Genomic DNA, 26,518 nt, shown 5'->3' with positions numbered 1-26,518 from the left:
GTGACCACATCTGCAGCAAGTGTTGGCTGCTCAAGGAATTTCGGCTCAGAATTGATGAGCTGGAGACCAAGCTGCACACACTGTGGCACATCAGGGAGGGGGAAAATTACCTGGACGCTTTGTTTCAGGAGGCAGTCACACCCGGTAGAATAAGTACTGTTAATTCGGACAGTGGTCAGGGACAGAGTGGTGTGACTGCAAGGGAGGCAGGTAGGGGGATCCTGAGTTTAGGAGTTGAGGAGCCTCAGCCCTTGACCTTGTCCAACAGGTATGAGGTACTTGCTCCCTGTGTGGATGAGGAAGAGGGCTGTAGGGAGGATGCGTTGACTGACCACTGCACCGTGGTACAGGAAGCCATTCAAGAGGGGGGAGCAAAAAGACAAGTGGTAGTTGTTGGGGATTCTATAATTAGGGGGATTGATGGCATCCTTTGTAAGCCAGATCGAGAGTCCCGCATGGTATGTTGCCTGCCCGGTGCCAGGGTGAGGGACATCTCTGATCTGCTTGAAAGGATTTTGGAGAGGGAGGGGGAGGAGCCAGTTGTTGTGGTCCACGTTGGGACTAACAACATAGGTAAGACTAGGAAAGAGGACCAGTTTGGGGATTATCAAACACTAGGGACTAAATTAAAGAACAGGTCCTCCAGGGTTTTAATCTCTGGATTACTACCCGAGCCACGTGCCAATTGGCATAGGGTTGAGAAAATTAGGGAAGTTAACACGTGGCTAAAGGAGTGGTGCGGGAAAGAGGGATTCCATTTCATGGGGCATTGGCATCAGTACTGGGGCAGGAGGGACCTGTACCATTGGGACGGTCTTCACCCAACCATTCTGGGACCAGTGTTCTAGCGAATAGGATAAATAGGTTGGTCACAAGGACTTTAAACTAGCAAGTTGGGGGGAAGGGAAGTGTGAAGCTATGGACAGTATAATGGTTAATGGAGATCAACGCAGCAGTTTACGTGACAGGTTATTATGTAGAGATATGGGTTCAAAGACAAGGTAAATTAGGAGAAAGGGTAAGAGGAAAAATAATTTGTGAAAAGTTACTGATCAAGGTGTTAGGATTCATAACAAAGACATAAAAAACAGCATAAGTGTACTTTACCTGAATGCTCGTAGTATACGAAATAAGGTAAATGAGTTGATGGCGCAAATCATCGTGAATGACTATGATTTGGTGGCCATTACTGAAACATGGTTAAAAGATGGTCACGACTGGGAGTTAAATATCCAAGGGTATCAGACTATACGAAAGGATAGAATGGACGGTAAGGGCGGTGGTGTAGCTTTGTTGTTTAAGGATGGCATCCGGGCAATAGTAAGGGATGATATTGGTGCTATGGAGGACAAGGTTGAATCCATTTGGGTGGAAATCAGGAATAGTAAGGCGAAAAGGTCACTGATAGGAGTAGTCTATAGGCCACCAAATAGTAACAGGATGGTAGGGCAGGCAATAAGCAAAGAAATAACGGATGCATGTAGAAATGGTACAGCGGTTATCATGGGAGATTTTAATCTGCATATCGATTGGTTTAACCAGGTTGGTAAAGGCAGCCTTGAGGAGGAGTTTATAGAATGTGCCCGGGATAATTTCCTGGAACAGTATGTAATGGAACCTACAAGGGAACAAGCGGTCCTCGATCTGGTCCTGTGTAATGAGGCAGGATTGATTAATGATCTCATAGTTCGGGATCCTCTTGGAAGGAGCAACCACAATATGGTGGAATTTAAAATACAGTTGGAGGATGACAAGGTAAAATCAAACACTAGTGTTTTGTGCTTAAACAAAGGCGATTACAATGGGATGAGAGAAGAACTAGCTAAGGTAGACTGGGAGCAAAGGCTTCATGGTGAAGCAGTTGAGGAACAGTGGAGAACCTTCCGAGCGATCTTTCACAGTGTTCAGAAAAGGTTCATACCGACAAAAAAGACGGTAGAAAGGGGAAAAATCGACCGTGGATATCTAAGGAGGTGAGGGAGAGTATCAAATTGAAGGAAAAAACATACAAAGTGGCAAAAATTAGTGGGAGACTAGAGGACTGGGAAGTCTTTAGAACAAAGAACAAAGAACAAAGAAATGTACAGCACAGGAACAGGCCCTTCGGCCCTCCAAGCCCGTGCCGACCATGCTGCCCGACTAAACTACAATCTTCTACACTTCAAAGAACAAAGAAATGTACAGCACAGGAACAGGCCCTAAAGGGGACAACAGAAAGCTACTAAAAAAGCTATAAAGAAGAGTAAGGTAGACTATGAAAGTAAACTGGCTCAGAACATAAAAGCAGATGGTAAAAGCTTCTACAAATATATAAGACAAAAAAGAGTGGCTTTGGAAGATGAGAAGGGAGATTTAATAATAGGAGACGGGAAAATGGCTGAGGAGCTGAACAGGTTTTTTGGGTCAGTCTCGCACAGTGGAGGACACAAATAACATGCCAGTGACTGATGGAAATAAAGATATGATAGGTGAGGACCTTGAGATGATTGTAATCACTAAGGAGGCAGTATTGGGCAAGCTAATGGGGCTAAAGGTAGACAAGTCTCCTGGCCCTGATGGGATGCATCCCAGAGTGTTAAAAGAGATGGCTAGGGAAATTGTAAATGCACTAGTGATAATTTATCAAAATTCACTAGACTCTGGGGTGGTCCCAGAGGATTGGAAAGTAGCAAACGTGACACCACTGTTTAAAAAAGGAGGTCGGCAGAAAGCGGGAAATTATAGGCCGGTAAGCTTAACTTCGGTTGTAGGGAAAATGCTGGAATCTATCATTAAGGAGGAAATAGCGGGGCACCTGGAGGGAAATTGTCCCATTGGGCAGACGCAGCATGGGCTCACAAAGGGTAGGTCGTGTCTGACTAATTTGGTAGAATTTTTTGAGGCCGTTACCAGTGCAGTAGATAACGGGGAGCCAATGTATGTGGTATATCTGGATTTCCAGAAAGCTTTTGACAAGGTGCCACACAAAAGGTTGCTGCATAAACTAAAGATGCATGGCATTGAGGGTAAAGTGGTAGCATGGGTAGAGGATTGGTTAACTAACAGAAAGCAGAGAGTGGGGATAAATGGGTGTTTCTCTGGTTGGCAACCTGTAACTAGTGGGGTCCCTCAAGGATCAGTGTTGAGCCCGCAGTTGTTCACAATTTACATAGACGATTTGGAGTTGGGGACCAAGTGCAATGTGTCAAAGTTTGCAGACGACACTAAGATGAGTGGTAAAGCAAAAGGTGCAGAGGATACCGGAAGTCTGCAGAAGGATTTGGATAGGTTAGGTGAATTGGCTAGGGTCTGGCAGATGGAATTCAATGTTGCCAAGTGTGAGCCTATCCATTTTGGGAGGAATAACAGCAGAATGGATTATTATTTAAATGGTAAGATGTTAAAACATGCTGCTGTGCAGAGGGACCTGGGTGTGCTGGTGCACGAGTCGCAAAAAGTTGGTGTGCAGGTGCAACAGGTGATTAAGAAGGCTAATCGAGTTTTGTCTTTCGTTGCTAGAGGGATGGAGTTCAAGACTAGGGAGGTTATGCTGCAATTGTATAGGGTGTTGGTGAGGCCGCATCTGGAGTATTGTGTTCAGTTTTGGTCTCCTTACCTGAGAAAGGACACATTGGCACTGGAGGGAGTGCAGAGGAGATTCACTAGGTTGATCCCAGAGTTGAGGGGATTAGATTATGACGAGAGGTTGAGTAGACTGGGACTGTACTCATTGGAGTTTAGAAGGATGCGGGGGGATCTTATTGAAACATATAAAATTATGAAGGGAATAGATAGGATAGATGCGGGCAGGTTGTTTCCACTGGTCGGGGAAAGCGGAACTAGGGGGCATAGCCTCAAAATAAGGGGAGGTAGATTTAGGACAGATTGTAGGAGGAACTTCTTCACCCAAAGGGTTGTGAATCTCTGGAATTCCTTGCCCAGTGAAGCAGTTGAGGCTCCTTCTTTAAATGTTTTTAAGAAAAAGATAGATACCTTTCTAAAGAATAAAGGGATTCGGGGATATGGTGTACGGGCCAGAGAGTGGAGCTGAGTCCACAAAGATCAGCCATGATCTCATTAAATGGCGGAGCAGGCTCGAGGGGCCAGATGGTCTACTCCTGTTCCTAGTTCTTATGTTCTTATGTAACCTATGACCGATGACCTGGAAGTGGCGATACGAGCTGCTTCCAGGTACTGTACTGTAACCCCGGTGGGCTCCGCCTCTGGCTCCGCCCACACTGGGTCCATTTATAGACCGGCCGCCTGTGGGCGGCATTCATCTGTACAACCGACTCTGGCTAGGCAAGTTCATGATTAATAAAGCCTAATGTTCACTCGCTCTCTCTGCCTCTCGGTGAATTGAAGGTATATCACTGAGCAAGAATGAAATTTTCCCGGTGAATCTGCAAGGGAGATGGGCAGAGCTGGAGGGACTGCCATTCCCAAAACAAATTCCGCTACCTGGGGATCCAAATTGCCCTCATCTGGACACGGATCCACAAATGGAACCTGACGAGTCTCATGGAGGAAGTAAAAAAGGCAGAGGGACACACCCACCCACGTTCGATGGCAGGGAGAGTGCAGACAATCAAGATGAACGACCTGCCCAGGGTGGGGGCGGGTGGGGGGGGTTTGAAAGAATCCAAGTATCCCAAAATGGGTCCTTCAAAGGAAAATAAGCCTGGCCCTCTCAAACCTACAAATCTACCACTGGGCAGCCACAGCAGAGAAGGTGAGGGGATAGGTCAAGGAGCTGGGAATAGAGTGGGTAAAGATGGAGGAGAGGTCCCTCTGAGCCTTAGTTAGGTGAGTGTATGTATCAGAGAAAGGGAGGTGTGTGTAGAGAGAAAGAGGGAGGTGAGTAGTGTGTGTCAGAAAGAGGGAGGTGTGTGTGTCAGAGAAAGAGGCAGGTGAGTGTGTGTGTGTGTCAGAAAGAGAGGTGAGTATGTGTGTGTGTCAGAAAGAGAGAAGTGAGTATGTGTGTGTGTCAGAGAAAGAGGCAGGTGAGTGTGTGTGTGTGTGTCAGAAAGAGAGAGGTGAGTGTGTGTGTGTCAGAGAGAGGTGAGTGTGTGTGTGTGTCAGAAAGAGGGAGGCGAGTGTGTGTGTGTCAGAAAGAGGGAGGTGAGTGTGTGTGTGTCAGAAAGAAGGAGGTGAGTATGTGTGTGTCAGAAAGAGAGGTGAGTATGTGTGTGTGTCAGAAAGAGGTGAGTATGTGTGTGTGTCAGAAAGAGGGATGTGAGTGTGTGTGTGTCAGAGAGAGAGAGGTGAGTGTGTGTGTGTGTCAGAGAGAGGTGAGTGTGTGTGTGTCAGAAAGAGGGAGGTGAGTGTGTGTGGGTGTCAGAAAGAGGGAGGTGAGTGTGTGTGTGTCAGAGAGAGAGAGGTGAGTGTGTGTGTGTCAGAGAGAGGTGAGTGTGTGTGTGTGTCAGAAAGAGGGAGGTGAGAGTGTGTGTGTCAGAGAGAGGGAGGTGAGTGTATGTGTGTCAGAAAGAGAGAGGTGAGTGTGTGTGTGTCAGAAAGAGGGAGGTGAGTATGTGTGTGTGTCAGAAAGAGAGAGGTGAGTGTGTGTGTGTGTCAGAAAGAGAGGTGAGTATGTGTGTGTGTCAGAAAGAGAGAGGTGAGTGTGTGTGTGTGTCAGAAAGAGAGAGGTGAGTATGTGTGTGTGTGTGTCAGAAAGAGGGAGGTGAGTATGTGTGTGTGTCAGAAAGAGGGAGGTGAGTGTGTGTGTGTCAGAGAGAGAGAGGTGAGTGTGTGTGTGTCAGAGAGAGGTGAGTGTGTGTGTGTGTCAGAAAGAGGGAGGTGAGAGTGTGTGTGTCAGAGAGAGGGAGGCGAGTGTATGTGTGTCAGAAAGAGAGAGGTGAGTGTGTGTGTGTCAGAAAGAGGGAGGTGAGTATGTGTGTGTGTCAGAAAGAGAGAGGTGAGTGTGTGTGTGTGTCAGAAAGAGAGGTGAGTATGTGTGTGTGTCAGAAAGAGAGAGGTGAGTGTGTGTGTGTGTCAGAAAGAGAGAGGTGAGTATGTGTGTGTGTGTGTCAGAAAGAGGGAGGTGAGTATGTGTGTGTGTCAGAAAGAGGGAGGTGAGTATGTGTGTGTGTCAGAAAGAGAGAGGTGAGTGTGTGTGTGTCAGAGAGAGGTATGTGTGTGTCAGAGAGAGAGAGGTGAGTGTGTGTGTGTGTGTGTCAGAAAGAGAGGTGTGTGTGTGTGTGTGTCAGAGAGAGGGAGGTGAGTGTGTGTGTGTGTCAGAGAGAGGTGAGTGTGTGTGTGTGTCAGAAAGAGAGAAGTGAGTGTGTGTGTGTCAGAAAGAGAGAGGTGAGTGTGTGTGTGTCAGAAAGAGGTGAGTATGTGTGTGTGTCAGAAAGAGAGAGGTGAGTGTGTGTGTGTCAGAGAGAGGTGAGTGTGTCAGAAAGAGGGAGGTGAGTGTGTGTGTGTCAGAAAGAGAGAGGTGAGTGTATGTGTGTGTCAGAAAGAGGGAGGTGAGTGTGTGTGTGTCAGAAAGAGGGAGGTGAGTATGTGTGTGTGTCAGAAAGAGAGAGGTGAGTGTGTGTGTGTCAGAGAGAGGTGAGTATGTGTGTGTCAGAGAGAGAGAGGTGAGTGTGTGTGTGTGTGTGTCAGAAAGAGAGGTGTGTGTGTGTGTGTGTCAGAGAGAGGGAGGTGAGTGTGTGTGTGTGTGTCAGAGAGAGGTGAGTATGTGTGTGTGTCAGAAAGAGGGAGGTGAGTGTGTGTGTGTCAGAGAGAGAGATGAGTGTGTGTGTGTGTCAGAAAGAGGGAGGTGAGTATGTGTGTGTGTCAGAAAGAGAGAGGTGAGTGTGTGTGTGTCAGAGAGAGGTGAGTATGTGTGTGTCAGAGAGAGAGAGGTGAGTGTGTGTGTCAGAAAGAGGGAGGTGAGTATGTGTGTGTGTCAGAAAGAGAGAGGTGAGTGTGTGTGTGTGTCAGAGAGAGGTGAGTGTGTGTGTGTGTCAGAAAGAGAGAGGTGAGTATGTGTGTGTGTCAGAAAGAGAGAGGTGAGTATGTGTGTGTGTAGAGAGAGAGAGGTGTGTGTGTAGAGAGAAAGAGGGAGGTGAGTGTGTGTGTGTGTCAGAAAGAGAGAGATGAGTATGTGTGTGTGTCAGAAAGAGAGAGGTGAGTGTGTGTGTGTCAGAAAGAGAGAGGTGAGTGTGTGTGTGTCAGAGAGAGGTGAGTATGTGTGTGTGTCAGAAAGAGAGAGGTGAGTGTGTGTGTGTGTGTCAGAAAGAGAGAGGTGAGTGTGTGTGTGTGTCAGAAAGAGAGAGGTGAGTGTGTGTGTGTCAGAGAGAGGTGAGTGTGTGTGTGTGTCAGAAAGAGAGAGGTGAGTGTGTGTGTGTGTCAGAAAGAGGGAGGTGAGTATGTGTGTGTCAGAGAGAGGTGAGTATGTGTGTGTGTCAGAAAGAGAGAGGTGAGTATGTGTGTGTGTCAGAAAGAGAGGTGAGTGTGTGTGTGTCAGAAAGAGAGAGGTGAGTATGTGTGTGTGTCAGAAAGAGAGGTGAGTGTGTGTGTGTCAGAGAGAGGTGAGTATGTGTGTGTAGAGAGAGAGAGGTGAGTGTGTGTGTGTCAGAGAGAGGTGAGTATGTGTGTGTGTGTGTCAGAGAAAGAGGGAGGTGAGTGTGTGTGTGTCAGAAAGAGAGAGGTGAGTATGTGTGTGTGTCAGAGAGAGGTGAGTATGTGTGTGTCAGAAAGAGGGAGGTGAGTGTGTGTGTGTGTCAGAAAGAGAGAGGTGAGTGTGTGTGTGTCAGAAAGAGAGAGGTGAGTATGTGTGTGTGTCAGAAAGAGGGAGGTGAGTGTGTGTGTGTGTCAGAAAGAGAGAGGTGAGTATGTGTGTGTGTCAGAAAGAGAGAGATGAGTATGTGTGTGTAGAGAGGTGAGTATGTGTGTGTGTAGAGAGAAAGAGAGAGGCGAGTATGTGTGTGTGTCAGAAAGAGAGAGGTGAGTATGTGTGTGTGTAGAGAGGGAGAGAGAGGTGAGTAAGTGTGTGTGTAGAGAGAAAGAGGGAGGTGAGTGTGTGTCAGAGAAAGAGGGAGGTGAGTGTGTGTGTCCAATATGAGATTCAACTTTCCAGCATCACTCCTCCCATTAAACACGACAAAGGTAATATCTAAGGATTTTAAAAATAAGGTAACATTTTAATTATAATAAACATATAAGAAATTGAAACACGTTCTATAATTTAGGTCTTTGTATGTTTGTACCTATTGTGCAAAAACAATTTTTTGTTATTGTTGAACTCTTCAACACAAAAGAATATTTCTCAGGGGGTACTTCAGTTCTCTTGCAAGGTCAAAAGGTCTGTGGCTGAACAAGTTTGGGAAATCCTGAGGTTTTAAAAAAATTTAGAGTACCCAATTCATTTTTTCCAATTAAGGGGCAATTTAGCATGGCCAATCCATCCACCCTGCACATCTTTGGGTTGTGGGGGCGAAACCCACACAAACACGGGGAGATTGTGCAAACTCCACAAGGACAGTGACCCACCTCGGACCTCAGCGTGTGAGGCAGCAGTGCTAACCACTGCTCCACCGTGCTGCCCTCGGGAAATCCTGAGTTAAAGGGTTAAGGTGTTCAGGTCAATGGAGATGCAGTGGCAAAGATTTAAGGAGATATTTGAGAATACATAGAATAGACACATTCCAATGAGTAATGAAAAGTCCAAGAGACACACACACCTTCAGTGGTTAACAGGAACGTTTAAAGAACAGGAAAGGGGGCAGCACAGTAGCATTGTGGATAGCACAATTGCTTCACAGCTCCAGGGTCCCAGGTTCGATTCCGGCTTGGGTCACTGTCTGTGCGGAGTCTGCACGTCCTCCCCGTGTGTGCGTGGGTTTCCTCCGGGTGCTCCGGTTTCCTCCCACAGTCCAAAGATGTGCAGGTTAGGTGGATTGGCCATGATAAATTGCCCTTAGTGTCCAAAATTGCCCATAGTGTTTGGTGGGGTTACTGGGTTATGGGGATAGGGTGGAAGTGTTGACCTTGGGTAGGGTGCTCTTTCCAAGAGCCGGTGCAGACTCGATGGGCCGAATGGCCTCCTTCTGCACTGTAAATTCTATGATAAATTCTATGATAATCTATGAAGATAGTATCAAACTTAAAGAAAAAGATGGTAATGAATTGAACAGGTAATTAGCATTCGTCTTCACTATAGGGGATACAAGTAACATCCCAGAAGCAGCTATAAATCAGGGAATGGGAGGAGTAACTCAGGAAAGATGTTACTGAGTAAATTGTTGGACTGCTGGGTAACAAATGCCAGGGTGTTGACAGACTTCATCCCAGGATCTTAAAAGTGGCTGGTGAGATTAGTTGATGCATTGGTTTTAATTTTCGTCAACTTGAGTGAAGTGCTTCACATGGTTAAAAAGTGACACGATTGCAAATCTTTTTAAACATTTGGAAAGTGCATTTATTTCAGAACTCGCTGTTGTAAAACCCATGCGCTGTTTCCACTAAAATCAATGTTGTGCTGTAGCTTCCAAGAGCGTTTGCTCTGGCTCCTTTGAGTTCGCCCACCCCACTTTGAGGAATCACGCATGCGCACCCCCGCTCGGCGGGAGGAGCGTCCATGCGCAGCCCGGCTCTCTGTCGGAGGGAGTGCGCACGCGCACCCCCAGAGCTGCACACGGGCGAAGGGTTTAAAATGCGCGCGCATGCGCAGTGGGGGGTCGGGGCTCAGGGGAGGCGCCATATTGTTAAAGTCCAGCGTTAGTTTTTTTTGTAGAGAAACCGGTCTTGGCTTTTAGTTTATATATTTTTTAAAAAGTAGCTTAAAGAAAAAGCAAGTCAAGTAAGAAAAAAAAACACAGTTTCTCTGTCGCAGCCCAGTTCCGGTGAATTGTAAGGTAATTAGTGCTTTTTGAAGAGATTTCCGCGATTTGTGAGTGTGTGCAGAGAGAGAGCGATCACCATTTAATGGATCCGAGGGTGGCTTGGATTCAGCCGGAACAGAAGGGACCCGCCAATGTCTTGTGGATGCAGATCTGGGAAACCTCTCAAGGAATCCGAAGCAATTCAAGTCACCATCATCTGCTACATTTGAACTCGCCAGCCCTGGACAACAAGCCGAGCAACAGCAGCAACCTCAACCACACCAGCAACGCCGGCCTCGCCGCCCCCCCCAGCAGCAGCCCGGCCTCGGGGGCCGGAGTCGGGCACAGGACGGGCCCTTCGGCCGCCGGCCCCGGCATGGGGATGGGGCCCGGCTCGGCCTCGGGAAACGGGGATGATCGTAGGGGACTGCAAAAATCATCTTCAGCCTCGTCATCTTCATCCTCGTCCCCTTCCCCCGAATCTGGCACCGGCAGCTCTTCGTCGTCTTCGTGCTGCTCTTCTTCCTCTTTCTCCTCCTCGGGAAGGACTAAAGCCGGCGCCGGCCCATATTTCAATCATAATTTCGCCGAGATGAACGGTGGTGGGAATGGAAACAACTTCGTTAAGAATAACTACAATAACAGTTTGAAGAGCCTGATGATGGGGGGGAGGAGGAAGAGGGAGAACAAGGCGAGCACTTATGGCATAAATTACATGCTGAGCTCCAGCAACGGAAACTACTACAGTGGGACCCCCTGGAAAACCATGAAGTACAACATGGGGGTGACTGGGTAAGAGCGGTGGTGCAAAGATGATACAGACCGCGGTGTGTCTTATGTATAAATCCCAGGCTTTTCTGAATGTTTGTCATTCAGATGCATCCTGAGTAATGAGCAGGGGGAGAGGGTATAGTGTGTTTAATGGGATTTTAAATATGATGAACGTATATATCTGTATTTCTGAATTACTCAAAAAGCTTGTAACATTTTGAGAAAGCAAGGATTAGAAATAAGGGATGAAACGTACGTAATAAATGAGGTGGTGTCTACAATGTACGCGCACATGGGTAAGACCAGCTAAGAAGACACTATGTAAATCGCTAAATTAATTCTCACTTGTCCAAGGGAATTAAAAACAATGATTTTTCGCACTACTATATAACTCGGAAACTGAACAAAATGCCCGACTTTCTTCCAGTCTGATTACCTTAGTGTTTAAATATTTTTATAGCTGGCCGAGTTATTACTTCAGTAGATGTTTCCTCCTACACGCCCATCGTGGAGGAAGGAAAGGAAGCCGCCGTGTTAAATGTTTAAAGCAAAATATGGCGTTAAATATGGTTGGAGGGCAAGGGTCGTGATGAAATCGTGTGGGTGAAGCATAGCCAGTAAATGCAGTTGTATTTTCCAGTTATTGGTCGGCGTACATTTAGATAACCTTGTGATAAAACGTGGACTGAAATTTTCTCAAACGAATTGAGAATATACAGAATTCAAATTTATTTCGAGGTGCCACTCAAAAGCGTATATTATTGCCTTTTATTTTTTTTTAACTATTTAATTTTACTATAAAAGTTCAAGCGTTTTGGGGGCAAATTACATGATTTATGTTGATTACCCTGCTGGGGTTGGCTGAAAATCGTTTTTAAACTCATTCGCGCCCTGGAAAATTGAATGGGAGGTGATGAGAATTTATTTTAATCACGTCCAAACTCGGGAGTCTGAAATTTAAGAGGACAGTTTTCTTTAGGGCGTGGTTCGTCGCTGCCTTTGTCATATTTCAGAATCGAAAGTGTTGCAATTAGTTCCAAAGAAACACGAGGGCGTTGGTTATATCGCACTTTAAATGTGTAACCTTTTTAAAAGATGCCTCGAGTGGAGATTAGTGGTCCTTCAGTGCCTGACTGCCATCCGAAGCAAACTGCTAAACAGCCAGACCAAATGTTACCGGATCATTCAAATATCTTGCAGGCCTCAATTAAATAGTTTTTAATAAATTATGTTTTTTTTGGGGGGGTGGGTGGGGACCTTTTTAAGTTTTAATTAATGTAATTTAATTTTGCAACTGTTCTTTGGGTCAAAAGATTGTGTTAAAATTTCCAGATTTTTGGCACACAATCAATATAATGCAAATAGGAGTTGAAGTGAATAGTTAAATGTGGTGAGGCACTTTTGCCATTCTAATGAAAAATGATCATTTTTGTATATCATGCACAACCATTATAAATTTTATAAACCTTTCTTTAAAAACAAGTCTCCCGGATTAAGTATTGCATTACTTGGACAGGACGGTGGTGAAGGGCCCTGCTGCCTCACGACGCTGAGGACCTGGGTTTGATCCTGGCCCTGGGTCACTGGCCATGTGGAGTTTGCACATTCTCTGTGTCCGTGTAGGTCTCACCCCCACAATCCACAGATGTGTAGGGTAGGTGGATTGTCCACTCTTTTGAGGCCCACCAACAAAACAGAAGAAAGGAAACAAACTGGGGGACAAAGCAATAAATGGGCGCTCCTGTTGGGGGCACTGCCCTAAGATCAACGGAAACTTACAAACATCAAATAACATCAATTTAAGGTATCAATAAAACACCCCAACCCCTGAGGTACCCATCGGGCACGGAAGGCCTTGATGGTGCCCGGAAAAGGGGAAGGTGGATTGGCCATGCTAAATTGCCCTCAATTGGAAAAAAAGAAATTGGGTGCTCTAAATTTATATTTAAAAAGTATTGCATTACTTAATCAAGTTTCTTTTGTATTTGAGCAAAATGAACAAAAATTGCTGAATTAAGAATATATTGGAAGTGAAATTTGTGTATGTATTCACAGCTTTACTCTAGGCCATGTTACAAGGGAAAAAAATAAGGGCTGTTCGGGACTAAATTCTCAAAGACCGATCAAGCAACCCCACATTTTACTTTGTTTTTAGATGCGCAATTCCCATTGGTGAGAAGCATTTGACATTGTTGTTGCACATGTTAATGGTCATGATGACTAGGAAATCCAGCATTTTGTAGGAAAATAGAACAGTATGATACCAGAACATGCTGAGATCTGACTTGTTGCTGGTCTTTATTGCTGACTTCACGGATATAGATTGAGAGGCAGTAGATTTGGAACTGAGATGAGGAGGAACTACTCACAGAGGATGGTGAATTTGTGGAACTCAGCCATGATCTGATTGAATTGCGGAGCAGGCTCTGTCTCAATTACCGCCTTCTGCTCCTAATTCCTATGTTCACCAAGGTTTCAAGGGTTGAGAAGAGCGATCAAATAAGCGGGTGTTTTGGCAGCTGACCCGAAGTACCTTCCTTTGAGGTCCTTGGAAAGATTTTGCCACGGTGCTTGGAGGAAGTTGCTGGGTTCCATTTTGCTAAAAGAGCAATCGGGTTGCCACTCTTTTCCCCACTTTCCCTCTAGGGTTTTCTGGAGTCTCCTGATTTTTCCCATCCACGTTTGTTGATTCCCTGAAGTAAGGCTTTTGATATTTCATCTAGATTTCTCGGTTATTAAAAGTAAATTGAAGCTTGTTAGATTTTTTTAAATATGGCATTATTTCCATGTTATCAGTTTTAAAATTATTGTTTCAATATTTGTTTATTCAATCTTATGCAGTTTGGACATGAGCAGCCAAAATACTTTGCTGTGCCAGCCATGCAGTGGAATTGTCAAGGTGATATGTAATTTAAATGGAAGTATAATGTAATATGGATTTAGTGGGGTTACTGGGTTCCGGGATAGGGTGGAGGCATGGGCTTAAGTAGGGTGCTCTTTCCAAGGGCCGGTGCAGATTCGATGGGTTGATTGGCCTCCTTCTGCACTGTAAATTTCAAGATCATTGGAGCTTTATGTATGAACAGAAGAAAACTTTACTATTCAGATATATCTTAATATTTGCAGATTATTGCATTCTCAAAATAAAAGTAGTTTGATTCTCTGTGCAGTACAGTAAGCCTCCTTGTTGTATTCAAATCTTTTGGACTTCATGGTTCTGAACGTTTTGCACAATTGCACCTTCATTTGGCACTCCTATTAAAGAAGACTTGAATAGAATTATTTAGTGCTCAAAGTAATTTTTAAAATAAATGGACAAGTGTGAGTGAGATGTGAATCGATGCCCAAGTTAAGAACACAAACTTAACTTCTGGGTATGGTCGTGCCTTAAGAAATTTGTTTAATTCTTCACAAAGGTAACTAGGTTAATAGATGCAGTAGATTTTGAGTTTTGGCAAGTTTGCTATATAACACAATTCTGTGAAATTGGAGGCTGGACCCAAAGTTGGGTGGGGGACTGGTTGTACACTCAAACAAAAGGGCACAGGTTCAATGTAGAGACTGCTTCGACTGCTTCCTTGTGGAGGATTAGTGTTAACCTTTACAGTCCATATATTTTTATTTGTTCTTGGGATGTGAGGTATCACGAGTAAAGGCAGCATTTATTGCCCATCCCAGATTGGCCTTCAGCAGGTGGTGGTGAGCTGCTGCCTGGAACACCTTTCAGTTTTGTTAGATCGGGAGTTCCAACACTTTGACCCAGTAACAGTGAAGGAACAGCAATTATAGTTTGTCAGTTTGGTATGTGGCTTGGAGGGGAACTTTCAAATGATGATATTCATATGTGCCTGCTTTCCTTGTCTTTTGAGGTCAGTGATGGGCAACCTATGCTAGTGAGTGGGCTGCACACGCGGCACTCCATCCTCTCAGTGGGCCACAAGATTGAAATGGTGTAGGAGGGAGGCCATCTAATTTCTGAGGCATTAGGGCTACTTCTGGGGAAGGTGGGACCTGTACAAGATGAATGGGTTAAAGTTTGATAGGACTGACACTGATATACTCTGAGAGATTTGCTAGTGCTGTTGGGTTGGGTTTAAACTAACTTATCAGGGGGGTGGCAACCTGAAGGGTAGCCCAAATTGGAAGGAAGTAATGTTGGTAACAGGAAGTAGTAATGGGATTAGAAAGCAGGAAAAACAAAGCAAAGCATTGAGTATGGGCAAATGTGGAATGATGTAATCCACCTGATGTGCTCTACCTGAATGTTCGCAGTGTTCGTAAAAGGTTGACGGTCTAAAGGCACAAATAGAGGTAAATGAGTATGATATAATTGCCGTTATGGAAACATGACTGCATGGTGACCAAGACTGGGAACTCGATATTCAATGTTAAGGAAGGAAAGAAGGTGGAACTGCACTGATAATTGAGGGATGGAATCAGTGCAGTAGTAAGGGAGGATCTCTGATTGAAAGAATAATGTACATAATCTGTTTGGATGCAGCTAAGAAACTGCAAAAGGCAGCAGACATTAGTTGGAGGTATTAATAGGCCACCAAATAGTAATGTGGGCATGGCATTATTCAGGGGATGAGAAAAGCTTGTAGCATGGGCAGTATTGTGATTGAGTGACTTCAATCTGCACATAGACTGGTTAAACCAAGTGCGCATGAGCACTAATGGGAAGATGGAGAGTTTCTGGAGTGTTCGGGATTGGTTTCTAGAGCAGTATGTTGAGGAACCAACTACAGGACAGGCTATTCTAGATCTAGTATTACATAATGAAAAATTAATTTAGTTGTTAAAAAGAATCTTTTTAGGGATGAGTGACCACAATTTCGAATTTTACATTGTTTGAAAGGGGGAAGTTCAATCTAAAGCCAAGCCTCATAGTTGAATAAAGGAAATTATGAAGACATGAGGGACAAATTGGCTTAGGTGGATTGGTAAAATACATTTAAAAGGTATGACTGTGAATAGGCAACAGATAGTTCTATATACAACACCTATATGCTCCTTGAAGGTGCAAGAACCCAGAAAAGCCAGTCAGCCATGGCTGACAAAGGAAGTTAAGGATTGTATAAGATTAAAAGAAAAGGCTTATCAAGTGGCAAGAGATAGTAGCAAACCTTAGGACTGGGAGGTTTCCAGCAAAGAAAGGCCAAGAAACTGATATCAAAAGGGAGATCAGAATATGAATGCACTTTAGCAAAACGTGCTCTCCACTTTCATGGATATGTAAAAAGGAAGCAACGTGGGTCCATTACAAACAGTCAAGAGAATTAGTCATGGGGAATGAAAAAATGGCAGAAAAGTGATGTGATTACTTTGTCTGTTTTCACTGAGAAAGATACAGAAAATCTCCCACCAGGTGTAGAGATCTAAGGGCTAGGCACACTGTGGAGTTGAAGGAAATTGGTACAAGTAAGACGGTTTTATTGGAGAAATTGATGGGACTGAAAGTTAAGTCTCTGGGATCTGTTGTGTATCCCAGAGCGTTGAAAGAGGTTCCTATTGAGATAGCGGGTGCAATGGTGATCATCTTCCAAAATTCTAGAGATTCTGGAATGGTTCCTGAAGATGAGAAGGTAGCAAATGTCACCCCACTATTTAAGAAAGATGGGAGAGAGAAAGCCGGGAACTACAGACCCTGTTAGCGTTGCATTAGTGGTAGGGAAAATGCTGGAATCTATTATAATGGATGTGATAAATAGACACTTGGAACAATCATGATCTGATTGGACATGGATTTGCGAATGGGAAATCATGTATGAGCGGCACAGTAGCACAGTGCTTAGCACTGTTGCTTCACAGCTCCAGGGTCCCAGGTTCGATTCCTAGCTTGGGTCACTGTCTGTGTGGAGTCTGCACGCTCTCCCTGTGTCTGCGTGGGTTTCCTCCGGGTGCTCCGGTTTCCCCCCACAAGTCCGGAAGGACGCGCTGTTGGGTAATTTGGACTTTCTGAATTCTCCCTCTGTACCTAAACAGGTGCCATCATGTGGCATAGAAAATAGAGTGCAGAAGGAGGCCATTCGGGCTATCGAGTCTGCACTGACCCACTTAAGCTCTCACTTCCACCCTATCCCCATAACCCAATACCACTCCGAACCATTTTGGTCACTAAGGGCAATTTATCATGGCCAATCCACCTAATCTGGACATCTTTGGACTGTGGGAGGAAACCGAAACTAGGCTTTTCACAGTAACTTCATTGCAGTGTTAATGTAAGTCTATACGTGACAGTAAAGATTATTATTATTGTATTTGACAAACATTTTGGAGTTTTTTGAAGATGTTCCTGACAAAGTGACAGGAGAGTGGATGGGTGTAGTATATTTGGATTTTCAGAAGGCTTTTGATGAAGTCCCCCACAGGAGGTAGATTCGCACAATAAAAGCATACGGGATAGGAGGCAACATGCTGTCATGGATTGAGGATTGGCCAATAGGCAGAAAATAAAATAGGAATAAATGGGTTTACAGGGAGTAGTCTCGGAGAGCGGAGCGGTGAGTATATAAAGTAACTTCCTTCAGGGATTTGTGGCCTTGTTTCCAAGGAGCAGTCTCGGAGGGCGGAGCAGTGAGTATAAAAGTAATTTACCTCGGGGATTCACGCCCTTGTTTCTAGGGAGCAGACGGGCACCTCAGGGATTCCACTGAGCTGAAAGGTGACATCACAGGAAAGCTGTGACCTGATTGGCTGGTAAGAAAACTGTGCTAAATTTGAAATCAAAAAATCCAAAACTAAATTAACTAAGTAGAGATGGCTGGGCAGGTGATGTGCTGTAGCTGCATGATGTGGGAACTGGCAGATCCTATTGCGAGCTGCAGTGACCATATCTGCAGCAAGCGTTGGTTGCTCAAAGAACTTCGGCTCAGAGTTAATGAGCTAGAGTCAGAGCTTTAAACTGCGGCACATCCGGGAGGGGGAGAGTTACCTGGACACGTAGTTTCGAGGCGGTCACACCCCGTAGGTTAAGTACCTCAAATTCGGTCAGTGATCAGGGACAGCAGGGTGTGATTGCAAATGAGGCCGGTAGAGGGATCCTGAATTGAGGAACGGAGGAGCCTCGGCTCTTGACCTTGTCCAACAGGTATGAGGTACATGCTCCCTGTGTGGATGTGGAAAAGGGCTTGAGAGCGGATGAGCTAGCTGACCAATAGGCAGAAAATAAAATAGGAATAAATGGGTTTACAGGGAGTAGTCTCGGAGAGCGGAGCGGTGAGTATATAAAGTAACTTCCTTCAGGGATTTGTGGCCTTGTTTCCAAGGAGCAGTCTCGGAGGGCGGAGCAGTGAGTATAAAAGTAATTTACCTCAGTATTGAAACTGCACTATGGTACAGGATGCCATTCAAGTGGGAGAGGAGCAAAAAGACAAGTGGTAGTTTGTAGGGGATTTTACAATTAGGGGGATAGATAGCATCCTTTGTAAGCAGGATCGAGAGTCCCGCATGGTATGTTGCCTGCCCGCTGTCAGGGTGAAGGGTGTCTCTGACCGACTTGAAAGGATATTGGAGCGGGAGGAGAAGGATCCAGTTGTTGTGGTCCACGTTGGGACAAACAACATAGGCAAGACTAGGAAAGAGGACCTGTTGGGGGATTATCAGGCACTCGGAACTAAATTTATTAAAAAAACAAGTCCTTAAGGGTCATAATCTCTGGATTACTACCCGAGCCATGTGAAAATTGGCATTGGAATGAGAAAATTAGGGAAGTGAACACGTGGCTAAAGCAGTGGTGCAGGAAAGGGGGTTTCATTTCATGGGGCATTGGCGTCAGTATTGAAACAAGAGGGATCTGTACCATTGGGACGGTCTCCACCTGAACCAATCTGGGCCCACTGTTCTAGCGAAAAGGATAAGTAGGGGGGTCTCAAGGACTTTAAACTAGCAAGTGATGGGGACGTAAGGGTAACACTAAGGGAAGTAAAATGGTTAATGGGAAGTAAAGAAGCAGGTTAGCACATGGGAAGGTGGGTTCAACTACATCGAAAGTTATGAAAAAAGATAAAGGAGGTAGACAAAAGACGAGTAGCTATAGGCCGGTTAGCTTAATTTCTGTAGTGGGGAAAATGCCTGAATCTGTCGTAAAGGAAAAAATAGCGAGATATCTGGATAGAAATTGGGCAGGCGCAGCATGGGTTCATGAAAGGCAGGTCATGTTTGACTAATTCAGCGGAATTCTTTGAGGACATTACGAGCGCGGTAACAACGGGGAACTGGTGGATGTGGTGTATTTAGATTTCTAGAAGGCATTTGACAAGGTGCCACACAAAAGGCTGCTGCATAAGATAAAGCTGCATGGATAGAGGATTGGTTAACTGACAGAAAGCAGAAGAGTGGGGATAAATGGGTGTTTTTTTTTGACTATCAGTGGCTAGTGGTATGCCTCTGGGATCAGTGTTGGGTCCACAATTGTTCACAATTTACATAGATGATCTGTAGTTGGGGACCAAGTGTAACGTGTCAAAGTTCGCAGATGAGACTAAGATGAGTGGTAGAGCCAAGTGTGCAGAAGACACAGTCTGCAGAGGGATGTAGATTAAGTGAGTGGGCAAGGGTCTGGCAGATGGAGTTCAATGTTGATAAATGTGAGGTTGTCTATTTTGGTAGGAACAACAGCAAAGTGGACTATTATTTAAATGGTAATACATTGCAGCATGCAATTAATTGCTGGAGGGATGGCGTTTAAAGGCAGGGAAGCAATGTTGCAACTGTATAGGGTGCTGGTGAGGCCACATCTGAAGTACTATGTACAGTTTTCGTCTCCTTACTTTAGAAAGGTTGTACTAGCACTGTGGTGTGCAGAGGAGATTCACTCGGTTGATTCCGGAGTTGAGGATTAGTTTGAGGAGAGACTAAGTAGACTGGGATTATACTCTTTGGAATTTAGAAGAATGAGGGGGATCATATAGAAATATATACAATTATGAAGTGAATAGATGGGATAGAAGCCAGGGAGGTTGTTTCCACTGGCAGGTGAAACTAGAACTAGGGGCAGAGCCTCAAAATAAGGGGAAGGCGATTTAGGAATGAGTTGAAGAGGAACGTCTTCACCCAAAGGGTCTAGAATCTGTTGAATTCCCTGCCCAGTGAAGTAGTTGAGGCTACCTTGTAAAATATTTTAAAGACAAAGGTAGATAGATTTTTGAGTAGAGGAATAAAAGGTTACAGTGAGCGGGTGGGTAAGTGGAGCTGAGTCCACAAAGATCAGCCATGATCTTATTGAATGGCGGAGCAGGCCCGAGGGGCCAGATGGCCTAACGCCTGCTCCTAGTTCTTATGCTCTTATTCTCACTTTGGCAGTCTGTGGCTAGTGGGGTACTGCAAGGATCATTGCTTGGACCCCAGTTCACAATATATATCAGTGATTTGGATCTGGGGGACCAAATGTAACATTTTCAAGTTCACAGGTGATACAAAGCTAGGTTGGAATGTGTTTTGTGAGGAAGACATAAAGTGGCTGCAGCAGGTTTTGGATAGACTTAGTTAGTGGGCGAGAACTTGGCAGATGGAATATAATGTGGAAAAACGTGAGGTAATCCATTTTGTTTGAAGGAACAGATGTGCAGAGTATATCCTAAATGGTAAGAAATTAGAACGTGGAGGTGTACAAAGAGACCTAGGTGTCACTGAAGGCTAGCCTGGAGGTGCAGCAAGCTGTTAGGAAGGCTAATGAAATGTTGGTCAAGAGGATTTGAGTACAGGAGTAGTGAGGTCTTGCTTCTTTGGACCACACCTAGAGCACCTTGTGTCGATTTGGTCCCCTTGCCTCAGAAAATATATTATTGCCGTAGAGGGAGTGCAATGAAGGGTTCACCAGACAGGATGGCGTGACTGTCTTGTGAAGAGAAATCGGGCAAACTGGGCCTGTATTTTCCAGTATGAAAGGTGACCTCATTGAAACCTACAAAATACTTCATGGCATAGACAGGGTAGATGCAGGTAAAATGTTTCCTGGTTCGGGAGTCTAGACCGAAGGGTACCATTTCAAAATAAGGAGGCTGCGATTTCGTACCGAGATGAGGAGAAATTTCTTCGCGCCGGGGGCTGTGAATCTTTGGAATTCTCTACCCCAGAGTTTAAAGCAGGGATTGAACGATTTCTGATTGATAACGTAAAGGATTATGGGGATAGTGGGTGTACAAGGCATTGAAGTGTTTGATCAACCATGATTGTATTAAACGGCGGAGCAGGCTCAACTAGCTGAATGGCCTACTCCAGTTCCTAAATTGGGCATATTTATGACCCTTGAATCAGATTGACTACATTTAATGCATGCCAAATATTCAAGTTTTAGAAAAGTTTAATGTATGAATAGAACAGTCATCTGCTTCAAATTTTGAAAACAATAAATATTTACAATTTGGATGCAGAGGGAGCGCATGATTCTCAGTCAATGTTGTGTGCAACACGCACCTCACTTCACGAACCCTTGCTTTACGTGCGTCAGTACAAGAAAAAAGATATACGGATGGTAACAAACCGAATGTGAGAACTCTGCGTGTAGACATCAGTCAACAAAATGTCCCGTGGGCTGCATTCAGAACCCCGATGGGCTGCATGTGGCTCCTGGGCTGCAAATTGCCCACCTCTGTTCTAGGTGGTGGTGGATGTGGGTTTGGGAGGTATTGTCAATAGTCTTGGTGAGTTGCTGCAGTGCATCCTGTAGCACAATGCTGCCTATATGTGGTGCTGTTGAAGGGCGTGAATGTATTAAGGTTGTGGATGGTATGCTGCCAAAGAGGGCTGGATGGTGTCAGACCTCTTGTGTTGTTGGAGTTGCACTGATCCAGGCAAGTAGGGAATAGTCCAACATGCCGCTGACTTGCATATTTTAGATGGTGGACAGACTTTGGGGAGTAAGGACTTTAGTTACTTATAGGGCAGCACGGTAGCACAGTGGGTAGCATTGTTACTTAACAGCTCCAGGGTCGCAGGTTCGATTCCTGGCTTGGGTTACTGTCTGTGTGGAGTCTGCATGTTCTCCCTGTGTCTGCGTGGGTTTCCTCCGGGCGTTCCGGTTTCCTCCCACAAGTCCCGAAAGACGTGCTGTTAGCTGAATTGGATATTCTGAATTCTCCCTCTGTACCCGAACAGGGGCTTTTCACAGGAACTTCATTGCAGTGTTAATGTAAGCCTACTTGTGACAGTAAAGATTACTCGCCACAGAATTCACAAGCTCTGACCTGCTCTTGCAATCAGAGTATCTTTATGACTGGCCCAGTTAACTTTCTTGTCAGTGGTAACTCCCAGGATGTTGATAGTGGGAGACCCGGTGATGGTAATGGTATTGATGGATGGATGGATGGATGGATTTGATTATTATCACGTGTACCAAGATACAGTGAAAAGTATTTTTCTGCGAGCAGCTCAACAGATCATGAAGTACATGAAAAGAAAAGGAAATAAAAGAAAATGCATACGAGGGCAACACAAGGTACATAATGTAACTCGATAACACCGGCATCGGGTGAAGCAACCAGGGGTGTAGTGTTAATCAGGTCAGTCCATAAGAGGGTCGTTTAGGAGTCTGGTAACAGTGGGGAAGAAGCTGTTTTTGAGTCTGTTTGTGCATGTTCTCTGACTTTTGTATCTCCTGCCTGATGGGAGAAGTTGAAAGAGTGAATAGGCCCGGTGGGAGGGGTCTTTGATTATGCCGCCCGCTTTCTCTAGGCAGTGGGAGGTGTAGAGGAGTCAATGGAAGGGAGGCAGGTTTGTGTGATGGACTGGGCTGTGTTCACGACTCTCTGAAGTTTCTTGCGGTCTTGGGCCGAGCAGTTGCCATACCAGGCTGTGGTGCAGTCAGATAGGATGCTTTCTATGGTGCATCTATAAAAGTTGGTAAGGGTTAATGTGGACATGCCGAATTTCCTTCGTTTCCTGAGGAAGTAGAGGCGCTGTTGTGCTTTCTTGGTGGTAGCGTCGACGTTGGTGGACCAGGACAGATTTTTGGAGATGTGTACCCCTAGGAATTTGAAACTGCTAACCATCTCCACCTCGGCCCCGTTAATGTTGACAGGGGTATGTGCAGTACTTTGCTTTCTGAAGTCAATGACCAGCTCTTTAGTTTTGCTGGCATTGAGGGATAGATTGTTGTCGCTGCACCACTCCACTAGGTTCTCTATCTCCCGCCTGTATTCTGACTCGTCGTTATTAGAGATCCGGCCCACTATGGGCATATCGTCAGCAAATTTGTAGATGGAGTTGGAACCAAATTTTTCCATGCAGTCGTGCATGTACAGGAAGTATAGTAGGGGGTTAAGCCTTGCAGGGCCCCGGTATTGAATACTGTTGTGGAGGAGGTGTTGTTGTTTATTCTTACTGATTGTGGTCTGTGGGTTAGAAAGTCGAGGATCCAGTTGCAGAGTGAGGAGCTAAGTCCTAGGTTTTGGAGTTTGATATGATCTTGGCTGGGATTATGGTGTTGAAGGCGGAGCTATAGTCAATAAATAGGAGTCTGATGGAGGATGAACGTCAAAGGGAGATGGTTAGGCTCTCTATTTGCCACTTAGTCCAAGCCCAGATGTCCAGGTCTTTCTGCATGAGGGCACAAATTGCTTCAGTATTTGAGGCGTTGTGAATGGTACTGAACACTGTATATAGTCATCAATGAACTTTCCTACTTCTAATCCCATTTTGGAGGGGAGGTCATTGAAACTGGTAAGACCCTGAGGAACTATTGCATATCCTAGAGGCTGAGATAATTAGTCTTCAACATCCACGACAATCTTCCTTTGTGCTAGGTATGACCAACCAGTGGCGAGTTTACTCCTTCCTCCCTTGACATTGGTATTGTTCGGCCCACACTTGGTCAAATGCTTCCTTGATGTCATTCTCACCTCGCCTCTAAGCTCTTTTATCCATATTTAGACTGCGGCTGTGATTGTGTCTGCAGCTGAGTCGTTCTCGCGGAATCCAAACTGAGCTGCTTATTAGTTAGCAAGTGCTGCTTGATAGCATTGTTGACGATACTTTCGTCACTTTGCTGCCGAATGAGAGTAGTCTGATGTAGTGATAATTGGATGGATTGCTTTTGTCCTTTTCTGTGGTCAGGGCATAACCTAGGCAATTTCTCACATTGGCTGTACCTGAACGTCTGGCAGCTGTACTGGAGCAACTTGGTGAGTTGTGGACCATGAATCTTCGGCACTAAAGCTGGAATATTGTCAGGGCCCATAGTGTATATTGTTGTATCCAGTGCCTTCAACTATATCTTGATATCAAGTTGGCTGAAGACTTACTGTGATGCTGGGTTCCTTGGGAGGTGGCCAAGATGGATAGTCCACTTCTGGTTAAAAATGATCGCATGTCTTTCAGTCTTTTTTTTCTGTTGGCATATTGGGCTCTGCTATCATTGAGGATGTTGATGTTTGTGCAGCCTCCTTAGTTGTTTTGATTATTCATCGTACAGATAGTTAGCAGTACTGCAGAGATTTGATCTGATCAGTTCATTATGAGATTGCTTCTGCTGTTTCGTATGGTTATTATAGTCGTGTGAATTAGCTTACCAGCTTGCACCTCAGTTTTGGGACTGCTTGGTGCTGTTCCTGGTGGGTTTTTATTCATTTATGGGATGTGGGTGTTGCTGGTTAGGCCAATATTTATTGCCTATCCCTAGTTTCCCTTCAGAAGGGGGTTGTGAGCTGCCTTCTTGAAACACTGCAGTCCTTGAGGTGTAGGTACACCCACAGTGCTATTAGGCAGGAAGTTCAAGGATATTGCCCCAGTAACAGTGAAGGAACTGTATATATTTCCAAGTCAACGTGGTGAGTGACATGGAGGGGAATCTCCAGGTGATGGGGTTCCCAGGTATCTGCTGCTCATGTTCTTCTAGATAGAACATAGAACATTACAGCGCAGTACAGGCCCTTCGGCCCTCGATGTTGCGCCGACCTGTGAAACCACTCTAAAGCCCATCTACACTATTCCCTTATCGTCCATATGTCTGTCCAATGACCATTTGAATGCCCTTAGTGTTGGCGACTCCGTTAATGTTGCAGGCAGGGCATTCCACGCCCTTACTACTCGGAGTAAAGAACCTACCTCTGACATCTGTCCGATATCTATCTCCCCTCAATTTAAAGCTATGTCCCCTCGTGCTAGACATCACCATCCGAGGAAAACGGCTCTCACTGTTCACCCTATCTAATCCTCTGATCATCTTGTATGCCTCAATTAAGTCACCTCTTAACCTTCTTCCCTCTAACGAAAACAGCCTCAAGTCCCTCAGCCTTTCCTCACTTCCCTCCATACCAGGCAACATTCTGGTAAATCTCCTCTGCACCCTTTCCAATGCTTCCACATCCTTCCTATAATGCGGCGACCAGAATTGCACGCAATACTCCAAATGTGGCCGCACCAGAGTTTTGTACAGCTGCAACATGACCTCGTGGCTCCGAAACTCAATCCCTCTACCAATAAAAGCTAACACACCGTACGCTTTCTTAACCACCGTCTCAACCTGGGTGGCAACTTTCAGGGATCTATGTACATGTACACCGAGATCTCTCTGCTCATCCACACTGCCAAGAATCTTGCCATTAGCCCAGTACTCTATCTTCCTTCCAAAATGAATCACCTCACACTTTTCTTCATTAAACTCCATTTGCCACTTCTTAGCCTAGCGCTGCAGCTTATCTATGTCCCTCTGTAACTTGTAACATCCTTCCGCACTGTCCACAACTCCACCGACTTTAGTGTCATCTGCAAATTTACTCACCCATCCTTCTACGCCCTCCTCCAGGTCATTTATAAAAATGACAAACAGCTGTGGCCCCAAAACAAATCCTTGTGGTACACCACTAGTAACTGGACTCCAGTCTGAACATTTCCCATCAACCACCACCCTATGTCTTCTTCCAGCTAGCCAATTTCTGATCCAAACTGCTAAATTACCCTGAATCCCATGCCTCCGCATTTTGTAGTGGTCGTGGATGGTAGTGGTCGTGGGTTTGGAAGGAACTGTCTAAGGAACCTTGGTGCGTTACTGCAGTGAATCTTGCAGATGGTACATGGCTGCCACTGTTCGTCGGTGGTGGAGGGTTTGAATGTTTGTGGAAGGGAGAGCAATCAAGTGGGCTGCTTTGTCCTGGATGATGTTGAGCTTCTTGAGTGTTGTTGGAGCTGCACTCATCCAGGCAAGTGGAGATTATACCATTACACTCCTGACTTGTGCCTTGTAGATGGTGGACAGGCAGTATAGGGGGGAGGGGGCAGGAGGTGATTTACGCACTGTAGAATTCCTTGCCTTTGACCTGCCTTGGTAGCCATAGTCTTAATATGGTTAGTCCAGTTCAGTTTCTGATCAATGGTAACTCCCAGGATGTTGAGTGGGGGGGATTCACCGATGGTAATGCCATTGAATGTCAAGGGGCGATGGTTAGATCCTCCCTTGTAGGAGATGGTCATTGCCTGGCACTTGTGTGGTGCAAATGTAACATGTTGTTCTGAATTGTTTATTGAACCAGGGTTCTGTGGAATAAGGAATATGCTGGGCCATGAGTTACAGATTGTTGTTGAATATAATTCTGCTGCTGCTGATTGGGTTTTGAATTGGTTATGGGGTACACTGGCAAGAATAATACATTGCCCCACACCTTTTTACTGAAAGATTTTGCTTGATTTTGTGTAGGTGGAGAAGAGAAGGATCCAAGTATCAGCAATTGCATAGGACAATCGCCTCCTGATGAAGTAGTATATTGTGCCTTTAGGATACCTAATGCACTTTACAGCCAGTAAAGTGTAATCACTGTTTTAATATAGGAAATGCAGCAGCCAGTTAGTGGATCGCAATGAGATAATGACCAGATAATCTGTTTGTGATGTTGGTCAGGATACATGAGGGATCAGCCCCCATTGTTTATCAAAATAGGGCTATAGGATCTTTTACATCCACTTACTAAAGTAAATGGGGCCTCCGTTTAACCTTCTCATCTGGAATATGGTGCCTCCAACACCTT

The 26,518-nt window shown here is 45.2% G+C and overlaps 1 protein-coding gene across 4 annotated transcripts in view; it reads left to right on the top strand.

Annotated features, from left to right (window-relative positions):
• Positions 1-9,649: 9,649 nt before the first annotated feature.
• The window catches only part of tent4a (terminal nucleotidyltransferase 4A), a 134,365-nt gene continuing 117,496 nt past the window's right edge, over positions 9,650-26,518 (top strand). For all 4 annotated transcript variants that reach the window (XM_072509483.1, XM_072509484.1, XM_072509482.1 and 1 more), the window contains exon 1: positions 9,650-10,580. In XM_072509483.1, the coding sequence (XP_072365584.1) occupies positions 9,892-10,580 (689 nt within the window). In that variant the 5' untranslated portion in view covers positions 9,650-9,891. The remainder of the gene's footprint in view (positions 10,581-26,518) is intronic.

This window comes from Scyliorhinus torazame, chromosome 6 (assembly GCF_047496885.1).
Source record: "Scyliorhinus torazame isolate Kashiwa2021f chromosome 6, sScyTor2.1, whole genome shotgun sequence".
Classification (NCBI taxonomy): Eukaryota; Metazoa; Chordata; class Chondrichthyes; order Carcharhiniformes; family Scyliorhinidae; genus Scyliorhinus; species Scyliorhinus torazame.
Note: the sequence above shows the minus strand (reverse complement) of the source record. Positions and strands in the feature narration are given on the sequence as shown.